At 42.4% G+C, this 25,950-nt stretch overlaps 3 protein-coding genes across 5 annotated transcripts in view; all 3 read right to left on the minus strand.

Annotated features, from left to right (window-relative positions):
* Positions 1 to 1,795: 1,795 nt before the first annotated feature.
* Positions 1,796 to 13,812, minus strand: cep68 (centrosomal protein 68). Of its 3 annotated transcripts, none has more exons than XM_079511789.1 (8): positions 13,667 to 13,812; positions 10,792 to 11,171; positions 8,169 to 9,347; positions 7,682 to 7,886; positions 6,762 to 6,946; positions 6,417 to 6,539; positions 5,975 to 6,071; positions 1,796 to 3,920 (listed from the first exon to the last, which is right to left on the minus strand). In XM_079511789.1, the coding sequence occupies exons 2-8, from the start codon at positions 11,122 to 11,124 to the stop codon at positions 3,709 to 3,711; spliced, it is 2,334 nt and encodes a 777-aa protein (XP_079367915.1). In that variant the 5' UTR covers positions 11,125 to 11,171; positions 13,667 to 13,812; the 3' UTR covers positions 1,796 to 3,708. The 3 variants fall into 3 exon arrangements, with proteins under 3 accessions (XP_079367915.1, XP_079367913.1, XP_079367914.1); XM_079511787.1 differs by having other exon boundaries at positions 3,695 to 3,920; positions 6,762 to 6,949; XM_079511788.1 differs by lacking the exon at positions 13,667 to 13,812 and adding an exon at positions 11,296 to 11,424 and having other exon boundaries at positions 3,695 to 3,920; positions 6,762 to 6,949.
* Positions 13,813 to 14,505: 693 nt separating this feature from the next.
* On the minus strand, positions 14,506 to 17,186 carry sdhaf4 (succinate dehydrogenase complex assembly factor 4). The gene is made up of 4 exons (XM_079512307.1): positions 16,950 to 17,186; positions 15,845 to 15,952; positions 15,398 to 15,508; positions 14,506 to 15,352 (listed from the first exon to the last, which is right to left on the minus strand). Exons 1-3 carry the CDS (start codon positions 17,026 to 17,028, stop codon positions 15,399 to 15,401), a joined length of 297 nt encoding a protein of 98 aa, XP_079368433.1. The 5' UTR covers positions 17,029 to 17,186; the 3' UTR covers positions 14,506 to 15,352; position 15,398.
* A 6,055-nt stretch (positions 17,187 to 23,241) lies between these two features.
* Positions 23,242 to 25,950, minus strand: part of tlx1 (T cell leukemia homeobox 1) — a gene marked incomplete at both ends in the record, with an annotated part of 4,050 nt that continues 1,341 nt past the window's right edge. Inside the window, 2 exons of the mRNA XM_079511660.1 lie at positions 23,242 to 23,452; positions 25,479 to 25,716. Coding sequence (XP_079367786.1) covers positions 23,242 to 23,452; positions 25,479 to 25,716 — 449 coding nt within the window. The remainder of the gene's footprint in view (positions 23,453 to 25,478; positions 25,717 to 25,950) is intronic.

The raw sequence follows: 25,950 nt of genomic DNA on the forward strand, positions 1-25,950 counted from the left end.
ATTACAATAATGCAAATGGGTGTAGGTTAGGTGTGAAGTGAGGGGCACTCTTGTCATCGTACAAATTTACGTCATATTTGGCGGACATTGTCAATGGCAAATATGAGACATGTGGGGAGTGGGGACAAGATTTACATCATATTTGGCGGACATTTGACCCAATTTCTCCTTTCATTGTCAATGGCAAATGAGACGTGTGGGGACAAAAGCTGTATATAGACAATGTCTTAGATTTGTGTTAAACATACACAATTCTGTTGTTTGAACAGGATTAGTTTTTTTTATATAAAAGCCTCCCAACTTAATTTCTTTCTTCCAGAAGAAAATCACAAATGAATCAAAAAATTACAATAATCAACTGCAAATTGATGTAGGTAGGTGGGATACATCACTGAGAATACGTCCCAGTTGCATCCAAGCGATGTATTTTCGTTCTGAGGTATTCTACTTATAGTGACTCATAGGAATAGACTATGTGACAACCAGGTAGTATGGTGGGTGACAGCCGGAATGTAGACGGCACCCCGGGAGCAGTATGGGTTGGCGGCTTGGCGCCCTTTCAACCCCTGAATTTACCATGATCCATTAATCATTTCATTGATAATTTTTGAGTGGTGCAAACCACTCCAACAAACAGCTTTGTCTGTATCTATGTTTGTGTCTATGTATGTGTGTACCTGTACGTGTGTGTATCTGTACGTGGGACCCAAAAAAATGAGCATGGTTACTATGGTCACTGACATTACGTCAGACCACAGCTGATCAGGCTATATAAGACCTTGCACCACTCAGTTCACACGGGTGTGATTTTTAATATGTTATTTGGGTTAACAAACGATTACTATTGCAATTTATTTTGGTTCAAACCTTAGATTGACTGACCTATATAGAGGGTATGCGCATGCTTAAAGTGAATGGCACATCAAGTGGCAAATCGAGTGGCAAAGCAACATGCAAAGTGAGTTTAATATTGTTTAACGTTGTTTAATGCAATCAGATAGGACTTTTCTGTTTAGATGCATGGGCAGTCGAGGCCAGAAAGTAGTTATTTGCCACACAGTAGGCGTTCCTGCATAAATTCCTGGTTTGATGATGTCACGCGCATACCCTCTATAGGGAACTGTATAACAGTTATACAGTTCCCTATATAGGCCAGTCAATCTAAGTTTATAAAGGTTTATACTACCTATAACTGAACAAGACAACCCGTTGAAAGCTAAACTTGTTTGAAAATGTTTTCAAACATTTATGTTTTTGAGCTGTCAGAACTACTTACACGAAAAGCACATGTAATGTGCTGTGTTTTGTGTTGACCTGTATTTCTGAAAGGAATGACTGGATTTGTGCTTCTGCTTCCATACGTATCTGTCTCAAGGTTTAGGCCTACACGTCGCAATAGTGTCACAATAAACAGTGATAACAAACATACGTATACAACAGGTTTATTTTGCCAATTCTGTCACAATATTGTGAAATGCAAAAGCTTTTTCCAGATGTCAAAATACAATGATTATTGGAAGTCCGTTACACTTTTGAACATCAACGTGGACATCATCAGTAAAAAAACACATTATATAAAACGTTACATTAAGGCTGTGGTTATATTGAAATGCAAGTTTGTCACACAGAATCTGTAAAGGTTCAGAATGACAGCATTTCCAGTGCGTTTTTTGTGCTCAACCATGGAAAATATTAAGTGTTAAATGTGTGCTTTATCTAGTTGATGATTGCAAATCAAGTGCCCATCAGCCTACAGTATGCTGGCTACCTGTCTGGCCAGAGCCAAACCAGGGCAAACAGAAGTAACTACTGTCACAGGTATTTGTGCTGTAATAGCTTACCTATAAATTGCATTTCTGTTGCAGAAAAACTATTTTTTTTCTCTTCACTTTTACACAAACTGTCAGGGCCTCTTATCTTTCCAGGTGTAACAGTTGAGCTGTTTGCTCCGGTAGCAGTCCTGAAGAAGTTGTAGAAAATCTGTCAATTTCAGAGCTGAATATGGTTATTCAATCATCACAAACCCACTGGATTCTAGCTCTTTGGCAATACATGAGGACAAGCAGGATTCCCCGTTACTGTGCACTGTTCATGTATTACAAAGGTATTTCTCTACGAATAGAAAAGCCCTTGCTAAATGTACACCGTTACAATCATGAAGTAGAAAGATTAAAGAAGCAATGTCCATATCATATGTCCCAGAGGAACCAAACGTCATTACTCTTGACATTACTCTATTCCATGTGACACAATTTGTAGTACTGGTGGGGTGTGATCAGATATAAAACCTGTAAACTTCTGGCCAACATGGCACAAGATCTGACATCACTGTACTAAAATCTTTAAAAAAAATACATCTGGGTCACAATTGGTTGTTAACCCAAAATACAAAACTTCACCGTAAAATTAGTCCTTTATACCACATGTAAATAAATAAATAAAGAATAAATCTATATACTTGGGTAGGACAATCAAATGTTTCTTGTCTAGACATTGAGATTTGGTGTCCAAATGGTTTTTAACTGGTGTTCAAATTGTTCTTCTGCAGTTCTCTACACATCTGATGTTCCAACTTTAAAAACGATGTCACCATGTATTGAGTTGTGCTTTCATTTGAAATGTACTCATTCTGCATACTGTTAATAAATACTTTGATCAATCAAACCAAAGACAAACTCCTCTGCTCATATTGTAGTCTTCCACATTGAAATGTGTAAATAAACAAAAGTTGTTACCATTTGGATCAAATATGGGGAATGGCTGAATAACAAAACGTCAGTATTGTTTTATGTGATTATTTTTGTCTTGTCTACATAATAAAAAGGAAGTCAATTTTCTCGGTGACACCTAGACCCAGAGTTCTGCTTGTTGTTGTCTCTCATGAACTTTAAAGCTGCATTTTGGACTGTATGAAGCGGCTCTCCATGTTGTTTATATATCATCTCTTTCTAAAGCATGTTGTTAAAAGCCAGCCAGACCCTAAGCTCCTCCTCAGACTGTGAGCTCCCCTCCCTGCGTTGCTCCCAGAACTGTTGAAACAACTTAGCACCTCCCTCACTCTTTTATCATAATTTTCATCAGGCTGCACTATTCATTCAAGGCCAAATAGTGCAGTTTTGCCTTTAACTGCATTCATGATGTCCCAGTTCTAAATGATTTCCTGATGATACAGCTACAATAGAAACCCACAGTAAAGTTTTTTACCGTTGTCCTAAATCACATCTTCTCACACAGTATCCAAAAAACACACGATAATCTCCAGAAGTGAAAACAACAACAGCAAATAAATAAACAAGTGATATTTGCATCGCTGTGCGTCATCAGGTTCTCGTCACTGGTGAGTGGTGAAGGTAGATACAGTAGGTTGCTGTAAACACCGTAGTTTGTCACTGTCAGTTGGTACGGTTCCCTTTTTTTTAAGACAACCTATTTTCCAGTATTATTCACAAGCTCTTGTTAATACTTTTCATTGGTTAAATATTCATAAAAACACTTTCGCTTCAGCCTTCAGCTCACAACATGTCACATCCTGCCGACATGTATGCTGCATGTTGTGAGCTAGTAGATCAGCTACTTTTGCTACTTTAGCACAACACGCTTGTACAACGAAGTAGGGCACTGATTTATGAAAACAAAAACCAAACAAACGAAACGTAAAAAAGTTGAGATCTGGAGATACAAGGCTTCTGCTCAACAGCAACAATTTGTTTAAGTGGTGCCCTGAATCCCCACAATCCCAGAGTCCCCTATCCTCATCTCCTGTCCCCTGCTTGGTAGTGGTGACCTGGCTGGCTGGCTGGGCTGACTGGCTGGTTGGGTGAGGCTGTCCATGGCCGACAGGATGGACGAGAAGAGGTGCTCTGTGTGGCTCTCCAGTGCTTTGGACTGACTCTCTATCAGGAGCAGGGTGTCTCTCAGGACTTCACAAGGGTGGAGCACAGAACAGAGAGACAAATAGAAGATTAAAACTTAATAGACAGAGGCAATTTATGGGTCTGATGCTGATCCCGATTTTGAGTCCTAGACCCAGACCTAGACCATCAATTGTTGTGTTTTGACAGTTATTTTGTCAAAAAGTGTCAAAAACATTTAGAAAAAATAAAAACAAAAATAAACACACAACATTTTGATAGAAATAAACACAAACGCGATAAGCCCTATTCAAACATTGACAAAATTAGCGTGATCTACAAGCTCACGTGTTACAATGGCTATTTGAAAAGGAAATTGGGACAAATCGGCTGAATAATATTACAAATACTAGATAATATTACAAATACTGCACCCCCTGTTACCTCCTGACCTAGCTGACACACTCAGTCTCGTTGTATTTGGCCGAAAGTTATACATTTTTAATATGACTATGGCAAATAATCATAGAATGTCACTGCACTGAGAGACATGCAGCTACTGTATACTCCTGCAGCTGCTTACAACAGTGATTTACCAGATTTTGCCGTGCACCACAAGGGCTACACGCACCACAGTTTGGGAACCCTTGCTCTAGTTACTAGAGCTGGGGCGGGTGAAGTGGTTTCTGTTCCTCAAATGTGCTTTTCATCCTTTCATTGCTCATCCTCCTTTCCTTCTGTATCTACTAGAGTCTAGTAGATACAGAAGGAAAGGAGGATGAGCAACAGACAGAAGTGAAAAGCACATTTGAGGAACAGAAACCACTTCACCCGCCCCAGGTCATGCAAAAACAAGACGGGAATGAGGTCTTCTCCATAAATCGAGTTCTGTATGCATGGCTTCATTCTCCTCACAGCGTGTTTCCTGCTTCTCTTATCAGACAGTCCTGTGGTGTTGAGTAATTGAGTTACCTCATCAGCCAGAACACAAGAGTACCACTACACAGCACTAGTTAACATGTTGTACTAACCTAGTATCTAACCCTAACACGGATGCGACCCGTTGTGAGCCTGTAGGCTGGCTGTTATTAAAGACTACTGTAAAATGTATTTAATAACCAACACTGATGGTTGTTGAGACGAGAGTGATCAGTGATGTAATCCAGTTTAGCAGCAGAGCCTTTCTGCTATGTGTCATTATGTATTATTTATGCAAATATTAACAAAACATTTATAAAATGTTTCCAATGTATTGCTAAATGGTTAAAGTCCCTGTCCACATGTCCCGTGGGGTGGATTCAATCCTTAGACAAATCGTTTTGTATCACTTAGTTAACATCCCTGCATACTACAACCTATTTGACTAATATGCATTTTAGTGAAGCCCTGACTGGCGTCCTGCACCACCCGCTTTGAATGGTATCTATCAACCGATAATTCCCAGTAGGTTACTTATCAAGCCGATCTTATCGACCTACTGCATGTAGTCTGGGAGCCTACTGGCTGCGATTGGCATTGATAAAACGAAAACGACGATTAAGGTTGGGACCGCACTGCTACGTGCTTGCGGTTATGTTTAGATTAGTGTATGAGGAGGCTTGTCGTTTTCAGTAGGCTCCCAGCATGTGCAGTAGACCGATAAGAACGGCTTGATAAGTAACCTACTGGGAATTATTGGTTGATTTTCACACGAATCCGTTGCCTGCACCAAACCTGGATTCAGTGAGTGAGTGCTAGTGCTAGATTGAAGACTAAATGAATGCTTTGGAGATGCAGAACACAAGAAACTACCAGGCTTTTCACAGGTGTATACTATATATATATATATATATATATAAATCACACCCGTGTGAAGTGAGGGACGCTCTTATCATCGTACATCATCATGACGGAAAATAGACACTATGCCTAATTGCTCAGACACTATGATGTAAAATTCTCCATTCATTGTCAATAGGATATCACTTTAAAGATGTATACCCACTTTGTGTTGTTATTCAACATTCTACTTTTGCACGTATAATCAATTTAGAGAAATTCACCCAACCTGTGTATAATGTTGTGCAGATTTTCAAAACTCCACATTCTTTTGACTACTACTTTGTCCGCATCATCAGACTCACCAGGAGACGTGGAGTTCATACAGCTGAGGAGAAGTTCTCCAGTCTGCAGGACAGAGGAGGTCAGGGGATGGTGGGTACTCATTTCTCTCTGAAAACTCTGAGGCAGGGGGAAATAGAAATACCATGGTAAACATTGAATGATGGCACATGTCAACGCATAGTACAGCTATTCATTCAGTGAATAGTATGCAGGACCTACAGCACGATTATGCAGTATATCATTCTGATTATTGTCTGCTCGCTAAGGCATCAATTAGAGGGACCGGTATGACTGGAACTACAGGAGACACTGGCTGTAGTCCACAACAACTGACCCTTTGGTGATGTCACACTTTGTCACAGGGGAAGAAAAATACAGGGGGAAAAAAACCACAAAACACACTCCAACATCAAATAATCCAAATGGTGACTCCTCATTAATGAACAAAGCATTGTAACTTGCCTGATATTCAGCCAGAGAAGACTTGACGCTCTCAATGTCCACGGTAGGCGGAGACAAAACCGCCATTCTCTCAACCACAGTATAGAGCCAATGGACGAGCTCCCCCAGGTTGGAGCAAAACACCTGGACAGGAAACACCCATTGAAATGTTTTAGAACATGCATTCATTTTTGTATTTTTTGGAAAAACCTACATGAATAGAGCTCTGGCAAACTCCACACAGAAAGGCCACAACATCGGCTGCCAGTTGGATTAAATCCCAGGACCTTCATAATGGTAACGTATCAATGCTAACCACTGAGGCAACGTTGTGCCACACACATATTACACACAACACATACATACCTGGATGTGTTGCATGAGGGAGTCTGTTTGCTCCTGGTTTTCCTGACTTGTCCTGTGGACCGCTGGGAAGGTCAGCCCACTAAGATGTCCCACCAGAGCCTCTACCTCCCTGAGACTGGTCAGTGTCAGCCCCCTGTCCACAGGCTGTGTCTGTGTTCCATGAATCTGTCTGACCCCAGGATCACCTGCTGAGGGAAGGCAGTGAAGATCTTAGAGAAATGTACTTACCGGTAGTATCTGGTTCTTATTGGTCTTAAACATAGTAAACAACTACATTACAATAACCCATTCAGGGCGGGAACCCCTTTTGGTGTATGTTATACTTTAGCTATTTTTGAAAAATCGTATAAATGCGGCACAAATCTTTGAATATATATTCTTTCAGAGCGAACGTTTTTAATTTTAACTCAAATCTTTGCTTCTGATGGGTTCCTGGAATGACATATTTTCAGATGGGGGTCGGTGGCCAATTACATATATTTTTGGGGGTCCTTGACATGAAAATGTTTGAGAACTACTGACATAGAAACATGAGGTTTTTCAGAAAACTGTCCGGATTTAGAAGGCATTTGTAGAATCGTCTTCAGGTCTAAATGGGATAAATAAATAAAAATGTTATCTATCTATCTATCTATCTATCCATCCATCCATCCATCCCAAATCGTATACAGGTCAGTGAACAAAAGCATACAACAAGAGTGTATATGATACCCCTCCCACCTATCAAAGTTCCCGCTCCGAAAGAGCCACAACCCTCGGCCTGGTATCTTGCTGTACCATTAACAAAAGAAAATCAATACATACAAATAAGACACATTTACATTGAAAGTTGAGCGAAAATGAAAAATGAATTAAATAAAGTAAAAAAATGTTTAATACAATAGAGTGGAATGGAAGTTGTCCTTCTTTCTTACACCTACCCTTACTGAAGTACTGAGCAGTCCTATCATGAGCACCCCTCTCCTCCCTGTAACGTCTGTCAGCCTCATCTTTGCGTTTATCAGATGCCTCTCCTTGCTGTTTTTCAAGCAGGGGGGTGGAGGAGTAGATGGAGGTGGTTCCAGGGTCCAGAGACTCCCAGCTGGCTGAGACAGGCTGGTTGATCTGCGCTGTCACCTCCCTCACCTACAGCCATGATAGAAATACACCAACAAATATTTTGTCTTTTTTACATAGCTTCCAAATATACAAAGCAGTCTCATAAAGATATACATTTAAGGTGGCAGGCTCAAGCTAACATCTCCTCAGACTCGCTGTAAACCTGTTCAAATCAAACACTCAACTCGAGCCTTTTGCTGCTTACTTGGTTATTTTCAGAACTAGCTGTAAGTGTTCTTTGTGTTTCATGCCTCTCTCGAAACTAAATCGAATAAGTTAATTACAGTAAGAGTATTCCCCCCTGCTGACCTGCCTAGACAGCGCTTGCAACTCCTCCAGCTGATCTGGGAGGGGTCTGTAGTCCTCGTCCTCGTCCCAGTCCCCGTCTCCGACACACGCTGGCCGGGGAAGAATGCTGGTGGAGCGGATGAAGGCGGAGGAGGAGGAGAAATAGGAAGGGGAGTGCGTGGACGCATGGTGTTGACGGCGTTGACCTTCGCCAGCGTTGTGACCGGTTTGGTTTTCTCTGGCTCTGCCCTTGCTGCCATCCAGGCTCTCCAGGGACAAACCAAAGAGGTCCTCTGGGGAGAGGGGACTGGTATAGAGAAGGCCGTCTGACGACTTGGAGAGCCCATGGATCTTGGCAGACCTAAGGCTGACGCCGAGTGTCCCGTCCCCTCTGGGCCGCCCCAGTCCAGTACGCTCCGCCCTGCTCAGGGAAAAGTCCAGAGCTGATAGGCTGGCTGAGCTGCAGATGCGATCGAGTTCTATCCCCGAGTCCTGGAGACCTGAGTCTGTATGGAGGAGACAGGCACCCTGTGGATCGGTGCCATCCCACTCACTGACCACCCTCCCTGGCCTGAGAGGGTAGGTGTAGTCCAGGAGGTCCTGGTACTCCCTGTCAGGGTCCCAGTTCAAAGACTGCCGGTCCGGGGAAGGGGGGAGAGACTTGGGGATGGCACACGCCCAGTAGTTGGCCTGGTTGGGGGACATGGTGTGGAGGGTGGGGGGTATAGTGTGTGGGGCGGGGGACCTGCGGCCCTGGAAGTAACCCGTAGATGAGATGACTTTCAAGCGGCTCTCCCCTCCTCCTCCTCCCTTTCCCCCTAATCTCAGCTCAGTTCTCTGGGGCCTCAGGTGGCGTGAGTGGGGGGTGTATGTAGGAGAGAGGAGAGTGGACGACAGCCGAGGGCTTAGAGGGGAGGTTGGGGTATGGAACTCCCTGGGTGGACTGCGGTGACTGCGTTGCCCCAATCTACTGCCTAGGTAGACTGAGCCAAAAGTGGATTCATCACGGGAGGGGCTGCCCCTGAGGTCTGAAAGCCCCAAGGGTGACATGAGGTCTTCTCCAGAGGCCGAGGAAGGTGAGATGTTACCCTGAGAGAGGTTGTGGCGGTCCACGGCACTGAGGTCTCTTGGTCTGGTTAAATAGTCCATGTTGATATGATGATGATAGCTTTCTGTACTATCACCTGGCCACCGTTTATCCTATAAAGAAGACAAGATCAAGAAGGTCCCGATTCAGTTTTTTGCTCCTGCAAATGTATAAGCATCTGACTCTATGTTATATTAGTAAACATTCCTTAGCCTATTACTTCCAAAAAGACAAGACACTCATTGATACTCTCCTGTATTACAGCTATTTACCAGCGGTACATGTTAGGTTTTTGAGGGGCGCTCCTATATACAGCTTTTGTCCCCACATGTCTCAATATTTGCCATTGACAATGAAAGGAGAAATTAGGTCAAATGTCCGCCAAATATGACGTACATTTTGTAAAATAAATGGTAAATTGTGCATTTATATAGCGCCTTGATCCAAGGCGCTTTACATAGATTGTGCATTACATTCACCCATTCACACACACATTCATACACCGATTGCGGCGGAAGCCATGCATGGTACCAACCAGCACATCGGGAGCAATTTGGGGTTCAGTGTCTTGCCCAAGGACACTTCGACATGGACCCATGGATCATTGGACGACCTGCTCTACCTCTTGAGCCACAGTCGCCCCACACGTCTCAATATTTGCCATTGACAATGAAAGGAGAAATTAGGTCAAATGTGACGTAGATTTGTGGCAACACAAACATTATATGCCATTGACACTGAAGGGACAATTTCATAGTCCTCCAGTTCCAATTTTGTCTGCTCATTTTTGAGGGCTGCTAGCCCCTCGTATGCCCAGCTTTGTGTGTTTGTGTACCCCATATAGCGATGATTTGATTGACTGAGCACGGAATGTGATGTATGATGATAAGAGCACCCCTCACTTCACACAAGTTTTTCACCTGTTTATCCTGCATTCCGTTTTAGATATCTCACCTGATTGTTTAAATCAGATCAGATCATGTATTTTCTGTTTACTAAAGAACTGCAGAGATGGAAAGACCCCTGTTATACTCTAGTCCAGGGGTGGGCAACTTTGACGATGGAGAGGGCCACTATAGTTCCACTCTCACTCCCTAGGGCCATATATTACTGTCGTAGCAAAAATAGCCGATCTACAAGCTCAAAACGCATCGCTGTGCAACACGTTTTGAGCTTGTAGATCGGCTATTTTTGCTATACTCGAATTGAAATCTTACATTTTTGCTATTTTTTAATTGGAATCCATTTTTATGTAATTTCAAATGCCTTTAATTATACTTGTGTTGAAGCAATGAGCTACTAATTTAGACTGAAGTAATTAGGCCACATTAAGTGAAGGTGGGGGCCGCATGTGGCCCCCGGGCCGCCAGTTGCCCACCCCTGCTCTAGTCTATAGAAATGATTCATAAGACTCATTTTAACAAAACTAATATCACTAACACCTTGACCGGGGTCGACTCTTTAACTGGTTGGCTCTGGTTCTGTAATCGGTCCATCTGCGACGGGTTGTGAGCTTGTCATAGTTTTACAGTATATGATGTATTAATTTCTTGTTACCTGTACGGGTTCCTCCTGTGACCTCTTCAGGATGGACGTCTGCTGCTCTGTGGGAAATAGGGGCTTTCTCATCACATATTGCCTGTCTGTCAAATATCTGGAGGAAGGAGCCATAGTGACACTCTTCCTGGGACCACCTCTTTCTCTCTCCCCCTGTCTTTCTGTTTCTCCCTCTATCCTCCCTCTTTCCGCTGCATTTCGTGAACGATGGATATGGCTCGCTCCCGTCGTCTGTGTGAACTCTGGGAGCCGACTGTTCCACATTCTGCCGCCTCCCTTGGCTTCCATCGGGGAGAGAGACCCGGAGAAGGCCCTGTCAGCTCCAGATGTCATGCTCCTGAAACAAGGCGCTGGGATGGCTCATGTGTTTATGGTGTACACTGTGAAAAGATGAAAACAAGTGCAGAGTAAGATCCTGCGTGCGTGCGTGCGAGAATCAAGAAGACTCCTCAGTTTTTATCACCTTGATTTATGAAATAAAGGAATTCAAATGTACACACAAACCTGTTTGTTGAAGATGCTTTTTTAGACACCTTTTCTAGCTGCTCAGGGAGTGGAACTCTCGTCCAGATAAGCATCAGACTGAATCCATGTAAGTGTAATGATATGTTTGCTCCTAGGCTGGCTCACCTGACCGATCTCATTAAGACTGCATGTTCTGACTTGCCTGTGTGCTCGCTGGACCAGGGGAGGTGGTGAACACTGCACTTTGTCCTCCTCTTGTCATTGCCCTCACAGACCAGATCGGCCAATAACGACAGCAGCATACATGTTTGGGTTAGCTTCCGAATCTACTATATACTGTACCGTAGCTGTTGCTAAGAGATTTATGATTTTATGTCAGGGCTGCCAGGTGACTATCAGAATGTTGGGGGGACATCTTACTGTGGCAGTGTTGCTGCTAAACAGGGTGCACAGCCAAGCACCTTCCGCTCTCAGCAAAATACCATTCAATGAAAACACTCGTACACTACTCAACCACTCTACATACTATTAAATAATAGAGTATGTATGTAGAGTTTGAGGGTAATGCTTTGTGAAAGCCTTGCCCCCCATAGTACACTTTGAGCAATCTTCATCAATAATTAAGGAGGGGCTCTACACCCCCTCTCCACCTCACATCTTACAGATGTGACGCCAACAAGACATTCCGTTCTAGCCGGGCTAATGCCAAGCTCGCTCTACTACGGAGCCAGGCAACTTCTCCCCTCCATCTGCCTTTTGAATTATGCACCATGTGACACACATAATCTTGGTCTACACCTAAATGCACCCTATTTCAGATACGATCATGAATGATCATTTGTAAAAGTATTACAATAATCTTCAAAACAAGATGGAATTTAGGAAGGATACCCCGCACGCACGCACGCACGCACGCACGCACGCAGAGTTGAGTACGTCTCGTTGCCATAGCAAATAGCAATAGCTTTGAGAGGGTGCTGCTAGACTAGACTAGAATGTGGAGCATGCATGGATGTGTCCAAAAAAGACAGCATAGGGCGAAAACACACACATGGGTGTGTGTTTTCGCCCTATGCTGTCTTTTTTTACTAACTTGACAGGGTCAAGTTAGTAAGTATTTTGGAGACAGACTGGCACTTAGCAGCCATCAAGACAGTGTTTGGAAAATGGCTGTGTATGTAACCCATGGGCGTCACTGGCAGCATGTTGACACTGACAAAGGCAACAAACTCACAATGGCCCCCTGCCCACTACCAGTCTGATAAGAGAAAATTATCTAAATTAGCTGGCAAGAGGCAAAATGGGGAGGAGGTATGATTTTACACTAAAATGCTGTAGCATCGCACACATTGCATTTGGAATGAAATGTTTTCAAGGGGGAGTGGTTAACCACCCTGGTTAACACATAGGGCCTAATCAGCCATATCACTTAACTTTGTACAATTCAGTCATGTGTCAAACTGAAAGCTTGAAGATAGGAGCCATGTCAACAGTGATAGCCATGTCATTCATGTATTAAGCTAGTGGTTGTCAGCCTGAAACCAGGCTGAAAAGAAAACTGAATCTGATGGGAACTCAGTTCCCATCAGATTACAAGATCACATTCATTAAAAGTCTTGATAGCCCTTCTTTTTCCAGTACAGTAATTACCGGACTGTAAAAGGAAGGGCTACCAAAGTCTTATGGCAATAACCTTCAATCGCATATAGACCTTCTAGTCCAGTAGTCTCTCTATACACTAAATCCTCATGTCCATTTGGGCCAATCTTTGTTCAATTTACACGATTTTACTAGTGTAAATTGTAGTACTTGTAGTACTGTACTTGGTTAGTCTGCTAGTGGCTAAACAATCTGTGGATGGCAGCAGCTGTGTCATAGCAACAGAGGAACCAAACAACAATGACCTACACACAGTCCAGTCAGTGGCATTCTGGTCGTTGTCCACACCCTCCCCTCCTACTGTACATAGGTTGTCTTTTTTTTCTCCAAACAATGAACACTGTATGTGTGTTATAAATAAGAAAAAGCCTTCTGCGGAGCTCGGCACTGAAACGTTGAACATTCAAAATACCCCCCAAAAAGACAGACGTGGATGAAGGGTGCGTCCAGCCATAGATAGGAAGAGCATACCATTCCATTCTATAGTTGGCTGCCTGTTTGTGTGACCTTACACAGATATGACTATTAAAGGCATTTAGACCGCTGTCCGAGTGGCACTGGCCACACAGCTGGTCTAAATGAGCATGATGCATAGAAATCTCGCGAGTCAGAAAATACTGTAATTATTGGAAACTAAAACTTTGAATTAATAATGGAAACTAAAACTGTGAATTCATGTATCTATGTCTAGTTTAATTATAACGCTATTTCATTTCTGAGCCCCATCTTACTGCAATAAAATGATACTCACCAGGCTTATTAGCGCACTGTTATATTTGAAGATGAATTATCAAAACGTCGTAGCGATGTCTCTGCTGCAACATCGTTGCTACTGTTCTTTGTTTGTTACGGAAACAGCGGAGGAGGGAAGAGAAAGTTCAATTGTAAACAGGAACAAACGGAAGACGGAACAATACTTTACTGCCCTCTAGTGGATACATAATGTATGGTTTTGTACTCCATGTTTGTAGGCTACAGTACAGAGTATTGATTGATTGATGAATGTATTAACAGATTGGAGAATTACAGTACATTTCAAGCACAACTCAATACAAAATTGTTAACTGTGGACGACACCATAAAGTACACTTGTTTACAACAGGGCCCACCATGTTCAATTCATCATAACAATTAGAGACATACAAATATATACAGGAAATCATCATAGAGGTAAAAAGGGAAAAGTAAAAAAATAAAATATGAATCGCCCACCCACCCCTTTTCCCCCTCACTGTATATGTTTTTTCCCATTGTTACCTCCTCTATGATGATTTCCTGTTTTTGGCTATATAAGTGTATATTTGCACGTCTCTAAATGTTATGATGAATTGAACATGCCATGGTGGAACCTATCGTAAACAATAAGCGTAATGCTTTATGGTTTCGTCCACAGTTATCAGTCTTGTATTGAGTTGTACTTGAAATGTACTGTAATTCTCCAAACTGTTAATACTTCAGTCAATCAATCAATAATGGTCAGGGACTGGGTAACTGATAATTCCAGCTATAATACCATTCCCTTAACCAGCCCCCCTTCCTGCTTTTTTGAGATGGGGGGTAAAAGAAGGCAAAATCCCATCAACACTCCTCTAGTTGCAATAGATTTTATTACTCAAAACATTCAGATTTCTATACAATACAAGGATTCAAGGAATGACCCGTGACTTTCAATGCCATGCACTGCACTAATGAACCACAATACACCAACAAAATGTACAGAATGTGTATTGCAGATTGCAATATTCGAGCTCAAATACGATTGCTTTTGATAATAATGTGCTTGAGTGCGTACTCTTAACTCAATCAATATACACAAATAAATACAGTAATCACTACATTTCTCATTGGAATAAAAAAAATATTTTTCTTATGGATTGGCTGTGGTGCTCACTCAAATCCTCAGTTTTAATCCAATCATTTTTAACACTCAAGATTTTAAAGTGTATGTACGGTACCATTTAAACATCTGAACGAGACCATGATACAGGAGATGCTACTTAAAAGATAGTGAGTGATTAAAGTAGTGTGTACTGATAGATGTACTGTATTAGACGAGGTCCTTTCTCCGCATTGTCCACAGACTGAAAACCAGTATGGCCCCGATGGACCAACGCTGGGATGGATTTCGCTGATGCACTTTTCCAAAGCGAGTCGTGAAGGTTCAGTGTAATGCTCAAGAACACATGACTATTGATAGAAACATTAATGACAGCTTCTGCACACCTGAGGAGTAGGTGACGTGTGTAAAAAACCTGTCTTCCTCAACTGCACAGAAGAAAGCTTTATTCAACAATGTTTCTTAAAGTTTTCTTCTACGAAAGCAAAGAAGATAGCGTTCAAGCGTTTCCTTGGTATCTAGCGGTAAGCATTAGCTCGCGGTCTTCTGAACAGAGTAGGTAGTAGATAGGCTATAACTGTCCTAATGAGGTTACCATCGACTGTATGTGTCCTTAATAGCCGTGTCATATCCCAAAGAGAACAAACTAAAAGTCAATACAGCGGCCCTTCCGCTCCCAGTCTCCGTAGCGTGTGGGCTCCGGTCCTCTGGGGCCCCCTTGCTCCTTAGTTTCAGGGTTGACATCACGAGGGAATTCTGGGAGATGAAAAATGAAACAAGAACTTGGTTTAAACGACACAACACATGATGATAGTGTTGAACTGGACGTGTATTTAAATCTAATCCTATCACCACGTTCACACTTTTTTATGCAGTCAATATTTACCAAATTTAAACCCTCATCCCAGAAGTCATACTTCAATGCATAAGTATAATGTATCCTATCCAACGCAGATATTTCTTTTCCTTGACTCTCACTTCACCGGTGCTGAAATAATCAGCTTTTCTTCCTGGTTTACAAGTTAATCATGTCATTTTATGTGAATGCTTGATTTCACAAGTCAATTAAAAATATTGCCACTAATAACTCACTTTCATCCTTGACCTTCTCTTCGGGCGTGTCAAACCGGCCCTGTGGCGTTTTCGCTTTACGCAGCGGTTCCTTGTCCTTCACCGATCCACTGGCCGACCGTGACCATCCTATGAGGAACAATAAGAGTCACATTCAACACTCGGCTTGTCTCAAGCACCCAAAGTACCCCAACGTAACACAAGGAGCTTGTGACAGAGAAAAAGTATAGCCTACTGCATGCATACACACTGCACACAATCAAAATCAATCAAACTTTTATTTCAGACAATTCTGTAAGCCACAAGAGTCTATAGGTGTAGGCTATAATACTAATTAATAGAAACCTGTAACCAGCTCAGATGCAATTTCTCATATTTTATTGAGAACGCTGACGCGTTTTGGCAAGAGCCTTCTTCAGAGCAGATTAAAAAGGGCAGTTTACTTTCTTAACCTATACAAGCATTAGCCCATCATCTATAATGGTGGGATTCATGTTGCACAATGATTTATAAAAACATTGAATTCAACGAATTCAACTTTTATTTCAGACTTATTCTGTTAGCCATGACTGCCCATATTACTAATATTGTAGATCTACACTTTACACAGATCCTGCATTAATCTCATGATCTGGTGTGGGTGAGTTACAAGAGTATATTATAAGCGCCGCTGGTGTAGTGGTATCATGCAAGATTCCCATTCTTGCGACCCGGGTTCGATTCCCGGGCGGCGCACTGATTTTCTTGATGAATTGAAAATGGAGGACTCTGATATAAACAAGTCTTAGTGCTTTCTCTGGTTTTATCCTCGTAGCAGATTTTGTATTGACCTGTACTTTGTTTGAAATGTACCCATTCTACAAACTGTTCATAAAATGTTCAATCAATCAAATCAATCAATGGATTGATTGTAGAGTTCGTGGCAAACAAACAACCTGCATATAGCTTGGTTGTTATCTTGGTCTAGACTAGTGTATTAGTTCTATGTGAAATACAAGTAAATGGCGTGTGTGTAATGCACTGCAGCATGTTGTGACATAGCCCTGGTCCAGTGCTTACAGCGAGTCAGAGAGAGACTCGCTGTAAGCACTGGACCAGGGCTAGTTGTGACAGTGAACATACCGACCTGTGAAAGCTGATTCCACAACGAACCCCTTAGTTATACAACGTTTGGTTGTAGACGCGCCGAGCCGCAGCAGAGACATGTTTCTGTAGAGGCTGGACAGTCAGTCCTGTACTGTGCTGGACACTGGGACAGTCCTGTACTGTGCTGGACTGGGACAGTCCGACAATGACAGGGACACTTACACAATTTCGTTGTAATGTTTTGACGAACGTGTCGCCGGAGACGACGTCATCAGCCAGCGACACGGAGAGGTGTTAAATGAATTGCTGTGCTCAGTTGCGTCCACTAGAGGGGACTAAAACACAAGCTTTTTAGTTCTGTTGCTTAGGTTAAATTCGAAGAGATCAGGGGAATATAATTTAGGTAAAATAGAAAAGCACGAATCTTAATTGTGGCAATGCAATGCTATGCAATACAAACCCACAGACTGCAGTAATTCCATACATAACTACCTCTCCGTTGAACATAAGAATACAATGACCAATTGAGAGAGAGAGAGAGAGAGAGAGAGAGAGAGAGAGAGAGAGAGAGAGAGAGAGAGAGAGAGACCTGTGTGTGAGTGTGTGTGTGTGTGTGTGTGTGTGTGTGTGTGTATATATATAGTAGCCTATAGGCTATGCAATTATTTGACTGTATCATAATTACTACATCACCACCAATTCCAAATAATAGCAAGATAATTGCTATAATCTTCACTGTGGCAGTTGATTTATTGCCACTTATAACCCACCGGAATTCAGTAATTTAGGTGAGTGTTTTGTTCTGTTCCCAAGTGATGATTGAAAAATTAATCGAACGCACAGAGAGACACACAAACATGTCCATGCAGACTCATACACATGCACCAAGCAAGCATAGTCTAGATATGAATTATTATTGGAAGCTGCTTTTGCTCAGCACGGGTTCCCAGATGTTGTTGTAAAGTTGATCATACTTAATTTGGGATTTCTAATATAAATGAGTTACTCTGGAATTCATTCAGCCCATAACCATAGGAAGTTATGCTGTCCTTTGTTAATTTAATGCACACACACATACACACACATTGATAAGAGGTGTATCCCATGTACACAGTTGTGTTGACATGCTTTTCCCTGAAGGGTTAAAGGTACTGTAAGTGAATATTTTGTCTTCAAACAAAACCTTTTTTGTTAAAACATGTAACACTTTACATTCTGACAGTAATCATTGCTGCAGTGCAGAGTGTCTGTTCTCTGCAGCTCTTAACTTTTGTTGAAATTAAATTGGTAGAATGTATTTTCTGTGCTGTGCACTAAAGAGCTGAAGAGCAGTGTTAATTCTTTCACAATATTTTGATTTAGTCTTATTCTTTTGAATAACACACAAGTCTTAGTCCTATTTAGTCTTCTGAAAAGTCTTAGTTCTTAGTCTTAGTCAACAAAATTAACACTGCTGAAGAGAAGGCAAAACAATGTTATATCCTAGTATATTTGAATATCACAAAATATGGAGTTTGGTATGTAATAAGATACATTTGATGGTGATGATATTGATGGTGATCAGATGATAGAATCATCTGGGAGGGTTGTTGGTTCTTCATAGGGTGAAGGAGGGTGAAGGAGAGATAACCCCAGCACCATGAGTAAGGCTGGGACAGAGGCTACCCCAGCACCATGAGTAAGGCTGGGACAGAGGCTACCCCAGCACCATGAGTAAGGCTGGGACAGAGGCTACCCCAGCACCATGAGTAAGGCTGGGACAGAGGCTACCCCATACAGCACCATGAGTAAGGCTGGGACAGAGGCTACCCCAGCACCATGAGTAAGGCTGGGACAGAGGCTACCCCAGCACCATGAGTAAGGCTGGGACAGAGGCTACCCCAGCACCATGAGTAAGGCTGGGACAGAGGCTACCCCAGCACCATGAGTAAGGCTGGGACAGAGGCTACCCCATACAGCACCATGAGTAAGGCTGGGACAGAGGCTACCCCAGCACCATGAGTAAGGCTGGGACAGAGGCTACCCCATACAGCACCATGAGTAAAGCTGGGACAGAGGCTACCCCATACAGCACCATGAGTAAGGCTGGGACAGAGGCTACCCCAGCACCATGAGTAAGGCTGGGACAGAGGCTACCCCAGCACCATGAGTAAGGCTGGGACAGAGGCTGCCCCAGCACCATGAGTAAAGCTGGGACAGAGGCTACCTCAGCACCATGAGTAAGGCTGGGACAGAGGCTACCTCAGCACCATGAGTAAGGCTGGGGCAGAGGCTACCTCAGCACCATGAGTAAAGCTGGGACAGAGGCTATACCCCCATACAGCACCATGAGTAAGGCTGGGACAGAGGCTACCCCAGCACCATGAGTAAGGCTGGGACCGAGGCTACCCCAGCACCATGAGTAAGGCTGGGACAGAGGCTACCCCAGCACCATGAGTAAGGCTGGGACAGAGGCTACCCCATACAGCACCATGAGTAAGGATGGGACAGAGGCTACCCCAGCACCATGAGTAAAGCTGGGACAGAGGCTACCCCAGCACCATGATTAAGGCTGGGACAGAGGCTACCCCATACAGCACCATGAGTAAGGATGGGACAGAGGCTACCCCAGCACCATGAGTAAAGCTGGGACATAGGCTACCCCATACAGCACCATGAGTAAAGCTGGGACATAGGCTACCCCATACAGCACCATGAGTAAAGCTGGGACAGAGGCTACCCCAGCAGCCAGCACCCACCTCTTCACCGAACTGCCACCCTGGAGGAATTGGTAGAAGTCTATCACCATCTGGTAGCTACACAGCTGCAGCTTCCATCAAGATGCTCTCCAGCTCCTCAATAAGCACAGCTTTGCAAGGACCAGAGGAAGACATTCACATATTTCACCAACTAATGTAAGGGGATCATAATAAATACCCGTACTGAAATACAGTTGTTTTTTTTCTTGGTGTGACACATTGGATTGGTGAACTGTAAACTCCTCAGTGTTGATTAAATTTGTAACTCTGAGAGTGAGAGTGTATACAAATATAACCAAATGGACCTGTAATAGCATGATGATTTTACTGTGTCTTGTCCTATGTTTAATGTTCTTGCAACATTAAACCCATAGAAAGTCATTAATCTGGCTTGCCATTCACTGCTGCCATTTTTCATGTGATGACATGTTATTTTTATGCTACCGGTGTGTTGATAAATTGAATACATAGGACCACAATGGAAACAAGTCCCCAGGACTGTGTTATGCTGTCAGTACAAATCAGTGGAAAAAGAAGATAAGTATTCATCCATACTTTCGCGTATATTATGTCCCCTTGGCGGAATGCTATACCTTGAGAACACATAGTCTAACTGAGACCAACATCATGTCACTTTATCCATGAAGTCAGGAGCAACTATAGCAACGTAATAACATTCCTCTATCAAAGTTTGTTTTTTGGGGAGTCTGATTAAAATAAGAAACTCGTCTTAAATCTGGCTTGGATGTACTCTTCCACCATACTATACAGTGAAATACTACCTATTTTAACTCTGAGAGTGCACAAATGTACACGCTCAGAGTTACACACGTATAAATCAGCACTACCGTGCACATGCAGGAGACAAAGGGTAGACTATGTGTGACCCCGCTGTGAAGCCTGAACACAGGAAAAGTTAAGAGTTTAACCTGCATGTATGTACATGACCTGCATGACGCCCCGCCTGCATCAGACCTTCCAGCCACCTTTCTCCCTGGAGGGTGTGTGTGTGTGTGTGTGTGTGTGTGTGTGTGTGTGTGTGTGTGTGTGTGTGTGTGTGTGTGTGTGTGTGTGTGTGTGTGTGTGTGTGTGTGTGTGTGTGTTTGTGTGTGTGTGTGTGTGTGTGTGTGTGTGTGTGTGTGTGTGTGCGTGCCTGTGTGTGTGTGTGTGTGTGATTTCACTCTCAAGTAGTGTTGATGCCTATAGGTACGGTGTGTGTGTGTGTGTGTGTGTGTGTGTGTGTGTGTGTGTGTGTGTGTGTGTGTGTGTGTGTGTGTGTCTGTGTGTGTGTGTGCGTGCGCGCACGTGTGCATGTGTGTGTGTGTGTTGTGCTGCACTAATAGGCAGAAGGAATGTGAGTGTGTTTGAGGGGAGCCCCTCTCCGCTGATATTCCTGAGTGGATGATGAAACTGTGTGCCGCATTCCTGCTCAGCCGCCAGGGAGAGCACAGACCCTGGACAGACTCATATCACACACTGACCACCAGCTGGCTCAGCACCTAACACACACACACACGCACACGCACGCGCGCACGCACGCACGCACGCACGCACGCACGCACGCACACACACACACACACACACACACACACACACACACACACACACACACACACACACACACACACACACACACACACACACACACACACACACACACACACACACACACACACACACACACACACACACACAGTGAAATTCTCACTTGTCTTTGAGAGTTAAACTTGAACATCCCTATTCTGGGCATGTAGTCGAACATTTGGCAAAGATAGATCAACAAGCTCACAGTGTGTTAACGCAGTGTGAACTTGTAGATCGGTTATGTTCTGCAGAGATTTGGAGGGAAAAAGGAGGGGGCCATGTGGATAGACCCCTGGGGGACCCTATAGCGTTTAAGTGGTGAAGAGAATTTTAAAGTGCATTCATAATGCACATGAAACAAATAAACACATTCATTATGAGAAACTCAACACACACGCAACGCGTGCACGAGAGATAGGACAATAATACGCACATGTACGTGCACACGCACACGCACGCACACACACACACACACACACACACACACACACACACACACACACACACACACACACACACACACACACACACACACACACACACACACACACACACACACACGGGAGCTCTTGCACAAGACAGCATTAATCGCTCACATTTATCACCCGACCACAACTGTCAGTCAGTTATTGAAAACCAGTATTGAGTGGATAATATATGGGTAACGTCAATAAACAGCCAACAAATTTTTCCATTCACTGTTTGTTTTAGGCTGTGGTTCCATTCATGCTACTTTCTTTTTTTTTTTTTTAAGAATGCTTCATTTTTAATACATTGAAGCTAACGCTTTTCTGATTTTCTGATTTAAAATGTATTTTTTTCTAACACACACACAAATGTTGGGAAAAATTGCTGGTTTCAAGTAAATGCTGATTAACCAAGAAAAATAAGGAATCACAGAATGTGTAGGCATGTTTTGTTTGTTTTATAAGCGCAACCGTGGCAACCTTGGCCTCTTACTACTGCTCTTAAAGTTGAAATATAGGATGATATAAGCTGTTACAGTCTTATTTATAGTGGAAAAAAATTAAAGACAGTCTTTTACAAACTGTTGTAAACTTCTGTGTTTGATAAATGTGGTCAAAGATAGCCTACAAATGTATAAACTGCAGCTAATCATTAAAAAATATAGAATAGCATATAAATATACCTTTAGACAATTTCCACGAATTATAGACTATAAATGCAACTATTTTTCTTTTATTAGTCAGTTTCAGATTCTCATTGAGGACAAAATAAAGAAATATTTTTTAATTAAATGAAACAATAAAATAAAACAATTTGTTTTCCAAATGTCCAAATGTCCAGACTGCTTAACAAGCGGCCATTAATAGGCCTACTGCATAATACAAAGGTGCTAAAAGAAGTGCTCACATTTTTTAAAGAATAACATTGCTGATAAATAGGCTACTATCCTGCGATCGCGATAATACGATAATTTTTTCGTCAGACATGAAATATGAAAATATGCTGTTTATGAAAGAATTAAGGGGTCTCTCAGGTATAGCATATCACTCAATCACTGATGTAATGTTGACAGTTTTAAACTGTCAAATATCACTGGCTGCCTGGTCCTCGAATTGAGTCTCTTTTTTATGTTCATTATGTAATGTCTCTATTGCAGAAATTGTTCCCCGCGACCATGACCTATGTTCTCCAAATGGTCAGTCCGTCCTGAATGTATTGATCTTCATTGTAGGCCTATTGAAGATCATGATCAAGCCTGTGGGTCCTCCACTCTGGTTTTCTCCTGTTTGTGTCCATTCAGAATTCACACAGCAAAAAAAAAAAAAAGAAGACAATTAAAATGTAGGCCTACTCTTGTGAGGTCCATTTTTTACACTTGCATGCCAATTGACTCCCACTGTTAGTCTGAGTGTATTTCTCAGTGAGAAAAAAAGATCCAGAATGTTACTCTCCTTATGGTGTGAGACTCACACCATAAGGAGAGTAACATTCTGGATCTTTTTTCTTTTCTTTTTTGCAGTGTGAAATGCCGTGTGGAAGTTCTTATTCGCAGGCCGAGACGGTGCTGATTTTGCCCGTGTTTTCGGTCCAGGGCTGCAGATTCTGCAGGGCATACAGGGAGCTGTTGTGCAGACATAGCGGATCAGGTGTCACCGGCTGGTTGATGGTCTTCTGGAAGGCTTCCTGCTGGAGCTGCATGAGGATCCGGTTGGCCTGTTGTCTCTCCGCCTCCCGCTCCTCCGCCGTCTGCCGCCTGCGTGGAAAACAAACACACCCCGGGGACGGAGGAGAGAGAGGAGACGGCCAGACGGGTATAAAGCTCGACTCAAACTTCTGTAGCCTAGTAGTCCGGCAGCCGGGCATGTGGGATGGGAAATTTGGTATATAGTATTTTTTATTGGCCTAAAATATTGTCTATATACATACATTCATGAATCCACTTGCTACCGGCTGTCAGTATTGAGCAATTTTTTATAGGGGTTTCTTGTGACCCTATATGCATTAACATCCAATATAAGGCAAAAATGTCAAAAATGTCAAACTTTCCTTATATGCTTTAAGTAGCATGTGACATGTCAAACTAGGGGGTTATCATGATTCTGAATCCATTCCAAGCATTAGTTTTGCACAAAAAACACTCCTTGTGCATGGCCATAGCCGTCATGACAAATGTAATGAGATCAGCACATTTTGGGGAAATCTGGACAAGTGGCTATGGCTTTTTTTAGCCCAAGGAGTGTTTTTGTGCAAAACTAATGCTTGGATTCAGATTTATGAAAACACCCTAGTTTGATATGTCACATGCTACTTAAAGCATAAGGAAACTTTGACATTTTTGCCTTATAGGATGTTAATGGTAGGGTCACGAGAAACCCCTAAAAGTAATTGCTCAATACCGACAGCCGGTCAGCATGGATTCATGAATGTATATATAGACAATATTTTAGGCCAATATAAAATACTATATACCAAATTTCCCACTTTAAACAAAAGAAGGCTGTCGGCTGCCGGACTATAGGCTACTCGAGATTCGAGAATAGCAGGCCTAGTACAAGCTCGAGCTTGTATGGTCTCCTATTCTCCACAGTTAGGGCTAATACTATATATTATTATACATCCTTTACATTAAGCATACATTGCTGCTGGTTAATGTATGGTTAATGTATGGGTCCCAGGGACTATTTTCAATTTTATATTGTATAGTGACTACGTTACTATACAATATAATGCCTATTTAACACACCTAAGGCTAGTTGATTAAGTTCAAGTTGATAGTGGCTCTGGCGACATGAGGGCTTTTCATTCAGAATGAAAACTTCAGAATGAATTAATTCAGAAGTTATATGCCCAATGCACCTGATTGTTGTTTTTTTTACTGATCTCTAGAATAATAATGGAAAAATAAATATATAACAATTGAATAACTTTGTTATGACATCAAATGGACTCTTTTAATTGAATAATAGGTCTATACTATTTCAGCTAATATTTTAAAACTATGTCAGAATGTTATTTAATAGTGAAATGAGATGAATCAGTTAAAAAGTGTATTAGCCTATTCAATGGGGAAAAGAACAATAGTCAACTAAACAAAGTATAAGTCAGTATAGGCTAATTGGCCTTTTTATTGATTCGTATAATAACCATCATGGTGCATGATTTTTTTTTAATCATTAAAACATATGCTATATAGTCTACTGATCTGTAGTCTAACAAAGAAACAACCCTCACATCAGGATATATGGTTCTAATTTATCATTTTAAGCAATACATTTTTTAATAAGAAAATTATAATGATTTAGCATGTAATTTAATTCTTCTGTTGCCATTTTGCCTTATGTATGTCTATTTAATGACTTAAACTGGTTGGATGCATTAATTAATCCCAAAAGTGTGATCTACTAAAACTGAACAAGAATGTTATGGATGTTATGAATGTTATGAAAAATGAAACAAATAGATAAAATCTAAACGTTTCTCTGGAAACAGGTCTAGGCTAATTCCCGAAGACATTTATTTCTTGAAATGTTCCATATACCCCATTGGACTCTTTTTTGAAAATGTATAACACAATCGTCATAGCCCCTTTCTTCTTCATTTGTCAGTAGGCCATAACAGCCCAACTTAGGTAAAAAAACAAAAAACAAAACATTAACAAACGTTAATTCTGTAACGTGCTTCAGAAGCAACACTTTGAACTCCAGGCTATACTTCCACGAGTCACGACCACCAATATGCCTACACGACAGGGCATGCAGGGCTCTTAACGTATATCTCACCTCCATTTGGTGCGTCTGTTCTGGAACCATGTTTTGACTTGAGCGTCAGTCATCTTGAGGGCCTTGGCGAGGGCCGCGCGCTCCGCGGACGCCAGGTACTTCTGCCGGTGGAAGCGCTTCTCCAGCTCACAGATCTGGAGGCGCGTGAACGACGTGCGAGGCTTCTTCTTTTTCGGCGGTGTCCGGTTCTGGTACGGATGACCTACACGGCGTGTTACAGTGAGGGGTGAGAGAGCCACTGGACGGACGGACGGATGGACGGATGGACGGATGGATGGATGGATGGATGGATGGATGGATGGATGGATGGATGGATGGATGGATGGATGGATGGATGGATGGATGGATGGATGGATGGAAAGGAATTGGAGTGGCAAGGAAAGGCAGGGGCGAAAGCAAGCGGCACAAAGTCAGCAAACAGACAAACAAGACAAAGTATAGTCTTATATACACGACAAAATCCCATTGTAAA

This window comes from Electrona antarctica (genome assembly GCF_951216825.1).
Source record: "Electrona antarctica genome assembly, chromosome: 10".
In the NCBI taxonomy this organism is placed as follows: Eukaryota; Metazoa; Chordata; class Actinopteri; order Myctophiformes; family Myctophidae; genus Electrona; species Electrona antarctica.